Here is a 10,786-nt window from a genome sequence, read left to right as displayed (position 1 = left end):
TTAATATTTAAATCTAAAAAATGGTCTTCATGACCAGCGCCATGACTAGGTTCAAGAGTAAGCTCTGATGGATATATATTTTTAGAAATATCAATAAAATCCTTACAGCTTAAGACCAAAATATCATCTAAATATCTTATATTATTTGACAAAACATGTTTTAAATTATTTGGATTATTCTTATCCATCATATATTTATATTCTAGTTGACTTAAAAACAAGTCAGCTATAATTGGGCTGGCATTCCCCCCCATGGGAATTCCCACGATTTGCTTGTACAAATCACCACCAAATCTTATATAAGTATTGTATAAAACAAATTCTAATAACTCAAAAATCATATCCAGGCTATAACATCTCAAGTTAACTGTAGTATTAAAGCAATTTGTCCATATAGCTTTTTTATTATAAGTGTCTATTTTTAAGAACCTTTTACTAGATAAAAGGAAAAATTTCTTGATAACAGTCTTTAAATTATCTAACACTACAATAAGTGATAAATTAGTGTACATTGTCGCAAAATCGAAAGACTCAATTCTTTTAGCTGAAACCATTGTTAAAGAATCTATCACCTGCAGTGAATTATTAACACTCCATTATGGATTAAAATTCGAAATTTTTTTAATACCAGAACAATAGGTTTTAAGTTTATTTACAATTTCCTTTAAAATTAAAGAGAGGTCAGTAGCAGCAATGCGGGTTGGACATTTAGCTGCTCCAGCAATAAACCGTGGTTTAGGGGGATTCTTATGAAATTTTACAGTCCAATATAGGAAAGGGAACTTTTTATTATTGTCATTTATTTTAATATTAAAATTTTTAAAAAGTATTTCTTCAGTCTTTTCAATTAAATTCTCATCCTCTAAATTTACCTTTTCGTAAACATTAGTTGTGCATAACTCCCTTTTTAAGATATCAAAATACAGCTTCTGACAAATTGTGGCAAAATTATTATTAGCTTTATCCACTGGCACAATTACAAATTCATTCTGTAGATTAGAAATTGCTTGTTTAATCTTAGCATTATAAAATAATGATTTAGTGTTACACCACTTATCAATAAATAAATCAAAATCATTTTCCAAGCCATCAAAAAAAAGAATTGACTAGGGGGTAAATGCATGGACTTTGGCCAGTCCTTAAATTAGGAATAATATTTATTTCCCCGATTTGAACATCTGGGGAGGGGGGGAGTGAAAGGAAAGTTAATTTAGAAAATTTTGAAAAAATGAGGTATTTTTAACTTTTGAACGGGTTATCAGATCTTAATGACATTTGATATTTAGAAAGACCTCGTGTCTCATAGCTCTTATTTTAAATCCCGACAGGATTCGGTGACATTGGAGGGGAGAGTAGGAGGGGAAAACCAGAGATCTTGGAAAACGCTTAGAGTGGAAGGATCGTAATGAAACTTGGTGGGAAGAAGGTATTGGCTCTTCTGACCTCGTCACAAGTGCCATATGAGCTTTTAGCTCTTGTTTTATTTTTGTTTTGTTTTTGTTTTAGACCAGGGAAATTTGTATCGAAGGAGCTGTCATAGAAACTTCAAAAAGGGCTCATTAGTTTGGAAATTGAAAGGATTAGTGTCCTTTTTATAGTCAAAAGTAATTGGTGGGCAAGTAGCCCCCTCTCACGACCAGCATTTCCCCAACCACCTCAAACCAAAATCTTGAGATAGGTATTTTATTCAACGTAATTGAAAGGTCTCGAAATTACGTCTTTGAAGTTGACCCCCTCTGTCCTGAGGGCGACGGTTGTATACTATGCCCCTGGGGTATACAAGGATAATATAAAAAAGTGTGATCGTATAAATTTAGGAGGGAACTCATTGGATTGGTAATTAGAAGTTCTAGTCGCTTGTTTAAGACTGAGCATAATCAAAGGGTTGGTACCCTCAAAACCTCATATTTTCCCGAAATGCATCTGAGAGATATTTTGTGAAGGGCATTTGCTGTCGTAGAAACTTCGAAAAAGGCTCATTCAATTGGATTTCAATTGAATAATGAAAGATCCAATGCCCTTTTTATTGATCAAAAGTGATTGGAGAGCAATAGCCCCCCCCTTCCTCACGCCCATCATTTCGGACAACACAAAAAATTAAAATTTGAGATAGCTATTTTGTTGAGTGTAGTTGAAGTTTTAATATTATTTTAAAAATTAAAGTTAAAAAAGTTAAAACATTTTAAATGTAATTAAGAGTCAACTTTTAAGAGTCAAAAGTTAATAGAGAGACATCAGTCCCCTCCCCCTTAAGTCGATAATTCTCCAAAACATATTCGATCGAAATTTCAAAAGATCTATTTTGTTCAACATTGTTGAAAGGCCTAGTATTGGGGATGACAGCCTACATACAGTCCCCAGGATAAGGGCTATAAATTAGGCAATTCACTAATTGTTAACAAATAATCTATGTCAGACAGTTTGGAGTAACAAACTGTAAATAAGGAGTGACCCAGCTCAATAGTAACCGAAACTTTAAAAGAACGGAATTCTGATACCAATAAATACATCAAAACAATTGGATTTTTATGCTGATTTTAAATTTATAAGTTACATGTAGCTTAGTCATACTCTTAAAAAGATACAAGTCCCCCTTCCCTTTTAAGTGACCAAAAAATTAGGGCACCTAGGGCCCCTCCCACGCTCATTTTTCCCCACAGTCACTGGATTAAAATTTTGAGATAAAAAAAAATTTGAGATAAAAAGTTTGCTCAGAAATGTCGAAATTTCTAATAACTATGTCTTTGAGGACGACTTATTTAGTAATTTCAAAAGAGCTAATTATTCTAATTAAATGGGTTTTGTGATTCAGGTGTCTCTCTTAAAGAATTAGAACAAAATTCAACCTTTAGGGCAAAACTCGGGTTTTTTGCAAAGAGATTTGCTTGATCGAAGGGGGTTTTCTAAGACAGGGCAAAGGAATGACAAAAAGTAACATAAGATGAAAGTAAATTCTCCTTTGTTTTATAGATGTATTTTTAAGTTTATCCCCCATATCATAGACATATATTTGGAGCGGATGTAATTGTATTAAGTTTTCATTAAAAATGAATGGTAGGTGAAAAAAATAATTAACAAATGAAATTGCAGAAAATTCGGCTTTGATGTCAACAAATTGAATAACATTCTTTTAACTTATGGTATGCTATTAATAAACTAGTTAAATAAACTTAAACAATTAAAATCAGTGGAGAGAAATGAGGCATAAATTAACTAGTTCGTTAAGGAAGTATTCCTTTTGGTTAAAAAAAATTTGTATTTTAGGAAGTGACTCAGCCAACCCAGTCCATTCAAAACGTCAAGGAGAAAAACGTCCAGAAAAACACAAAAGGTACTGTAAAGTCTGAATTATTATATAAATATTGAACGAAAAGTTTGGAAGCGACATTAATGGGGTTGGAAATAAGTAATAATGAAGTGATAAAAAAAAGTCAGATGCGTAAAAACAGATAGAATACTTGAAATACGAAATTAATTTAAACAAAGAAAGATGAAAGTTATCGATTGAATAGCCTCTTGTAAGAAAAGTGAGGTTGATGTATAAATAAATTTTGACAAATTATAGCTAGGGTTTGCCGAGTGAGGAAGGAAGGATTGCACTAAAGGGAGTTAAGAAGAATAGGTCTGAAAAATTAAAAAAAAAATATATACTAACAGGGGTCTTACTTCTTGCTTGAGTGAGAAGGGGAATTATCCGAACAAAAATGTGTATTTATACATTTAAAGGGTGAGTAGATTACTTGAACAATTTTTAGGAGATTTCTCGAAAAAATATCCTAGTGGTTTTAAAGATTTAACTCAGATTCAGTTAAAAATGAAGCTTAGTATAAATAATGTGAACCCAAGAAAAATATTGAAATACGTATCAAAAGATTAGCCAAGGGCGTGGAAGATGCAAAAATCTAAATTTCAGGAACATACTTATACATAATGGTTTTTAATGACGGGTACATGTTAGTTTAGGGTAAATATGTTTGTTTAGTACTGGAGCATTCAGGAGTAAGCCCAACACTTTTATAATCTTATACACTCTAGTCTGCTATTCAAAAAATTGCCGTCAGTCGGGTACTCAAGACAATCCTACCCAATTCTTTTTTAAAACATCAGAGATGTCCTTCATCATCTTAGCTTTGAAATATTCTAATTTTAGTTCGCAGACTTTTCTTCCTATTCTTCCAATATTTTTTTAAGCCAGAGTAATATTTTATGTAATACAATATGTTATATAATATAATCGAAAATTTATAAATTAATTAATTTTCAAGGTTATTTATTAATATTTTGAATCTCCGTGCAGAGGATAACTAATTCGTAATCAAACAGTTCGTGGTAACGAACTGTAGTAAGGAGCGACCCGGCTCAATAGTAAACAAAACTCTAAAAAATGGAAATTCGATGCTAAAAGATATATCATAAGAATCGGATTTTTATGTTGATTTTAAATATGTAAGTTTCATCAAATTTTGTCATTGTCATCAAAAGTTACGAGCCTGAGAAATTTTGCCTTATTTTGTAAAATAGGGGAAACACCCCCTAAAAGTTATAGGATATTAACGTAAATCACATCATCGCATTCAGCGTATCAGAGAACCCTATAGAAAAAATTTCATGGTCCAGTCTACAAAAATGTGGGATTTCAGACAAATCACGTGGGAAGACAAATCACGGGTGCGTGTTTATTTTTTTTTATTTTTTTTTCCAGGGGTCATCACATCGACCAAGTGGTCCTAGAGTGTTGCAAGAGGGCTCATTCTAACGGAAATAAAAAGTTCTAGTGAACTTTTAAGTGAACAAAAAAATTGTAGGGCACCTAAGCCCCCTCCCGCGCTCATTTTTTTCCCAAAGTCAAGGGATCAAAATTTTGAGATAGCCATTTTGTTCCGCATACTCGAAAACCATACTAACTATGTCCTTGGGGATGACTTACCCCCTACAGTCTCTGGGGGAGGGGCTGCAAGTTACAAACTTTGACCAATGTTCAAACAGTTCGTGGTAACGAACTGTAGTAAGGAGCGACCCGGCTCAATAGTAAACAAAACTCTAAAAAACAGAATTTTTAATGCTAAAATATACATCAAAAGAATTGGATTTTCATGCTGATTTCGAATATATAAGTTTAATTGACTTAAGTCTTTGTCATCAAAAGTTACGAGCCTGAGAAAATTTGCTTTATTTTGGAAAATAGGGGGAAACACCCCGTAAAAGTCATAGAATCTTCAAGTTTCAAAAGTTTCAAGCTCCTATCTACAAAAATGTGGAATTTCGTATTTTTTGCCAGAAGGCAGATCACGGATCCGTGTTTGTTTGTTTTTTTTTTGTTTTTGTTTTTTTTCCAGGGGTGATCATATCGAACAAGTGGTTGCAAGAGGGCTCATTCTAACGGAAATGAAAAGTTCTAGTGCCCTTTTTAAGTGACCATAAAGATTGGAGGACACCTAGGCCCCCTCCCGCGCTCATTTTTTCTCCAAAGCCAACGTATCAAAATTTTGAGATAGCCATTTTGTTCCACATAGTCGAAAACCATAATAACTATGTCTTTGGGAATGACTTACTCCCCCACAGTCCCTGGGGGAGGGGCTGCAAGTTACAAACTTTGACCAGTGTTTACATATAATAATCGCTATTGGGAAGTGTAGAGACGTTTTCAGGGGGATTTTTTTGGTTTTGGGAGTGGGGCTGAGGGGAGGGGGATATGTGGGTAAATCATTCCTTGGAGAAATATGTCGTGGGGGAAGAGAAATACAATGGAAAGGGCGCAGGATTTTCTAAAACTACTATAAAAAAAAAACAATAAAAAAATAAACATGAAAAAGTTTTTTCAATTAAGGAGAAAGTAAGGAGTAGCATTGAAGCTTAAAACGAACAGAGATTATTACGAATATGAGGGGCTCTAAATATACTTTAGCATAAATAGCGAGGTATTTAGGAGGAGATAAATCCCTCGCTTTTTATGCTAAAGTATTTTTAGTAATTTCAACTATTTACTCTACGGCCTTTCTGATTCAGGGGTCATTCTTAAAGAATTGAGACAAAACTTACGATTTAGTGTAAAGCGCGAGTCATTGACGAGGGTACAAACCCCCTTATATACATAGTTAAAATATAAGAATAAAAAAGTTTGTTACGTGAGTTAATTCTTAAGTTACGTATATTTTTTACTAATAGAAACGCTAGTTAAAAATTAAAAGTTATAGTTGCCTTTTTATGTAACCGCAAAAATTGGAGGGCAACTAGGCCTCCTTCCCCACCCCTTATTTCTCAAAATCGTCTGATCAAAAACTAAGAGAAAGCCATTTAGCCAAAACAGGAATTAATATGCAAATTTCATTCTAATAATCTGTTAATCTGATTCAATACAAAAAATTCAATAAGATTGGACAAGTCCTATAGTGGAGAGCCAAAATCAAACATGCATTAATTCAAAAACGTTCAGAAATTAAAGGAAAAAAACTAGTTTTTTCAACTGTAAGTAAGGAGCGACATTAAAACTTAAAACGAACAGAAATTACTCTGTATTTGAAATGGGTTGTCCCCTCTTCAAAACCTCGCTCTTTACGCTAAAGCTTTTAATTGTTTTAAAAAGTAGAATTGTGGCAAAGAGTCAAACTTTAGCGTAAAGAGGGAGACGTTGAAGAGGGGACAACCCATTTCATATACGGAGTAATTTCTGTTCGTTTAAAGTTTTAATATCGCTCCTTACTTACAGTAAAAAAACTAGTTTTTTGTTCCTTTAATTACATACAGTAATGATTATTGGGAAGTGTACCGACGTTTTCAGGGGGATTTGTTTTTGGTTTGAATGTGGGGTTCAGGGGAGGGGGTTCAGGGGAGGATCTTTCCTTGGAGGATCATTTCATGGGGGAAGAGAAATTCAATAAAAAGGGCGCAGGATTTTCTAGGATGACTATAAAAAAAAACAATGAGAATATAAACATGAAAAAGTTTCTTTCAATTGAAAGTAAGGAGAAGCATTAAAACTTAAAACGAACAGAGATTATTACGCATATGAGGGGTTCTAAAAATACTTTAGCATAGAGAGCTAGGTATTTAGGAGGAGATAAATACTCCGCTATTTATGCTAAATTATTTTTAGTAATTTCAACTATTTATTCTACGGCCTTTCGGATTCAGGGTCATTCATAAAGAATTGGGACAAAACTTAAGATTTAGTGTGAAGAGCGAGGTATTAACGAGGGGACAAACCCCCTCATATATATAATCAAAAATATAAGAATATAAAAGTTTGTTACGTAAGTTAATTCTTAAGTTACGTATATTTTTTACTAATAAAAACATTCGTTAAAAATTAAAAGTTCTAGTCGCCTTAAGTAACCGAAAAATTGGAGGGCAACTAGGCCTCCTTCCCCACCCCTTATTTCTCAAAATCGTCTAATCAAAACTAAGAGAAAGCCATTTAGCCAAAAAAAGAATTAATTTGCAAATTCCATTTTAATAATTTATGTACGGAGAGCCAAAATCAGACATGCATTAATTCAAAAACTTTCAGAAATTAAATAAAAAAAACAAGTTTTTTGAAATGAAAGTAAGGAGCGACATTTAAACTTAAAACGAAAAGAATTTACTCCGTATATGAAAGGGGCTTTTCCTCCTCGACTCCCCGCTCCTTGCGCTAAAGTTTGATTCTTTCTCGCAACTCTACTTTTTAAAACAATAAAAAACTTTAGCGTAAAGAGCGGGGCGTCAAGGAGGAAAAGCCCCTTTCATATACGGAGTAATTTCTGTTCGTTTTAAGTTTTAATGTCGCTCCTTACTTTAATTTCAAAAAACTTGTTTTTTTATTTAATTTAAAATGTATAAATCAAATGAACTTGTTGATTGTCCTCCTGATGTCTTATTGTCAATTGGAAAATATTAGGAGGGGGTATATCATGTTATTTTGCTGTTCTGATGTATTTGGTTTAATATGTGCCATAAAGTAACAATCAATGTTTTCATTTAAAATAGATACTTTTTTCGCTTTAATATGCCAAAACAATTTACTTTGTGTTTGAGGGCATTGTTGTTTATCAATTGAAAGAAGCTTAGAATGTATGTAGCAAAATACCCCATTGAACAGGTTCTAATTCTCGCAAAACCCAAAACTCGCTCATCAAGCAATTTCATTACCTATTTGACACTGCCTCTTACGAGAATTATTGTTTCAATATTTGATCTTCTTTTGCTACAGAATAATTTTATTTATTTTATTAATTACAGCGGCCAGATTCATTTTAAAACCGCCATTCAACTGACTGCTTTAGCTGATAAAGAAAGCGATATAGTCCAGCAATTCATATTCTATTTGAAGGCTGCGATGCATTTTGTTGTGGCTGGACTATTTATAGACCATCCAGGTACACCATGCAGTAAAGAAGCTCAAAGTAGCTACAAGGAAGCAAGAAAATTGATCAAGTAGGTTTTTTCTTGTTAACTTTCTGCCAAATTATTTCTAAAAGGAGTGAGCACCATTTACATAATTGCCTGATGAGTCAAAATTATGTTCTCTAGTTATAAGTGTTTTTTATTTTATGTAATAGCTAGCCGTAATGCTGACTCATTGCTAAAAATAATGGGAATGATTTTACAATTCAAAACATGATTTCGTTAAAAAAAAAATAACGCCTGCATTAGAATGTTCCGTATCTATTTTTACTGCATTTAAAATACACAAAAAATCTTTTCGACAAAGTATAAAGTAAGAAGATCACAAAGAAAAAGAAAAAAATTCAATGACAACTTAAACTTTTATTCTGATTTAAATTTCCAGCTTAGTCCCTTTAAATTTCAAATTTATTTCTCCTTCTCGTCCCCAAATTACAGATTTTGTAACTTAAGAAAAAGAACAAATAATCTCTGGCCAGTGGATCAAGAACTATTCAACTGAAAAAGTAAGACCTTGAATTTATTATTCTTGGATATAAAAGAACTTGAAGCAACTGGCCTTTGACTGATAGAGCACAACTTGCAATTTTACCACATGAAAAAGTAATTGTTCCCAGCTTTGCGGATGACACTCATATAACTGTGGCTGCACAAACAGGAATTCAGCTGTTGTGTCGTATTAGTTCTTGTCTGGAGTTTGTACAAAAGTGGATGAAGCTTAATAAGTTAAATTTGAATTATAGTAAATCTTGCTTTTTATTGTATGGTAGGAGCTCAAATTATTACCCTTGGATAGACAGACTTAATATTGCTGATATAAGTACTTTAAGAACAAATTGTAGCATTAATTGATGAATGTCTCAGTTTTTGAGAACATATAGATTATATTAGTCTTAAACTCGCTAGGAATGTTGGCATTTTAAAAAAAGCTGAAGTACAGTTTTCCCAAGAGATATTTTAAGAACACTGTATTATTCCTTAATTCATCCTTATCTGCTATATTGTTGTAATGCTTGGGGTAGTTCATTTCCTTCTCATCTCCATCATATTCGAGTTTTGCAGAATAAAGCGCTTCGAGTGTTATGTGGTGTAGGTTTTAAAGACTCGGTACCAAAGAGGTATATATTGCAAAATCTTGCCTTTAGCAGGACTTATTACTTTTTATCAAAGCCTGTTTATATATAAATATTTTCAAAATTGTTTACCAATATGTTTTAAAAGTATGTTTGAATTAGAAAGTCATGTTCATACACATTCTACGAGACAGTCCGATATAATTCGTCGTCATGCATGGAATTGTTTACCTACGACTTTGAGAAACATGGATAATTTCCTTGAATTTCGGCGGGTACTAATTAAAAATAGACTGTTAAATTCTCTCAAGTCACATTGTCTGTTGCTTTCCAGAACAAAAAAATTAGAATTGAACTGGAAACTCTTATACCTAAAATTTTAATCTAAGATATTTCAGGCTTTTGTTTTGGCTCACCACCAATAAAAACATTATGTTTTTTGGGGGGAGCTCTTGTTGTTCCCTTATTTGGTTCTTGATTTCCGCTTATTTCGATGCTTGTAACCCCATAACTGCTGTATATTTTAACTATTTATAATTATTATAGCTGTTTTTCTCATGGTTTGAATTTTTTTTTAGATGGATTTCTAAGAAATTTGAAAATCAGGAATGCAGCCAGTCTCAAGGAAAATATCTCTCCATGCTCTTGGTCTTGAGGTACTGTACAGTTTTTGGTAGTAAATGTACAATTTACATTAATATAAACCTGGAAATGTTTTTTTTAGCTATATAGATGAATCCATAAGAAAAGGTTAAGAAAATAGCTAGTGGTCTAAATGTGCGTAAGGCTCGTCTCAACACGTCTTGTGTTTTCGCATCATTCTTAAAGAACGACTGCATAAAGAACTAAGAAACAACTTCAAACCTTACCGTAAAGTTTGGGAGAATCAGTAGTGATTAGCCTCCCATGATTTACAAAATAACTTATGTTCATTATAAGTTTTAACACTTCTCTGCACCTTCATTTGAGAAAAACTTGTTATATTTTAGATTATATTTTCAAACACCCCTAAAACTATACTCTTAACAAAAAATATTTGCCTTCTCTCAGAAATATGTTTTAGTTTTGCTTCTTACTTTCAGTTGAGAAAAGTATATTAACGTTTAATATGAAATAAAAGTATTTGGAGTCTGACAAACTTCACCAGCATCCACAATTTTTTTGGGAGGTTTGAACACAAAGTGAGTCAAAAGCTCGTTTCTTATTCAGAGTACAATCTCCTCAAGTTAAATGCACAAAGTTATCCTGCATGCTTAAAACAAGGCTCTCTTAGATATCAAAAAGAGCATTACCCTCCTTCGCCTGAAACATTTGACATTTAAGCTTGTTTC

General features: G+C 32.8%; 1 protein-coding gene across 1 annotated transcript in view; it reads left to right on the top strand.

The window, feature by feature from the left end:
- Positions 1–3,704: 3,704 nt before the first annotated feature.
- Positions 3,705–10,786, top strand: part of LOC136025460 (AF4/FMR2 family member lilli-like) — a 26,565-nt gene continuing 19,483 nt past the window's right edge. Inside the window, exons 1-3 of the mRNA XM_065701492.1 lie at positions 3,705–3,727; positions 8,218–8,412; positions 10,034–10,103. Of these exons, the coding sequence (XP_065557564.1) occupies positions 3,705–3,727; positions 8,218–8,412; positions 10,034–10,103 (288 nt within the window). The remainder of the gene's footprint in view (positions 3,728–8,217; positions 8,413–10,033; positions 10,104–10,786) is intronic.

The sequence above is a fragment of the Artemia franciscana genome, chromosome 3 (genome assembly GCF_032884065.1).
Source record: "Artemia franciscana chromosome 3, ASM3288406v1, whole genome shotgun sequence".
Taxonomy (NCBI): Eukaryota; Metazoa; Arthropoda; class Branchiopoda; order Anostraca; family Artemiidae; genus Artemia; species Artemia franciscana.
Note: the sequence above shows the minus strand (reverse complement) of the source record. Positions and strands in the feature narration are given on the sequence as shown.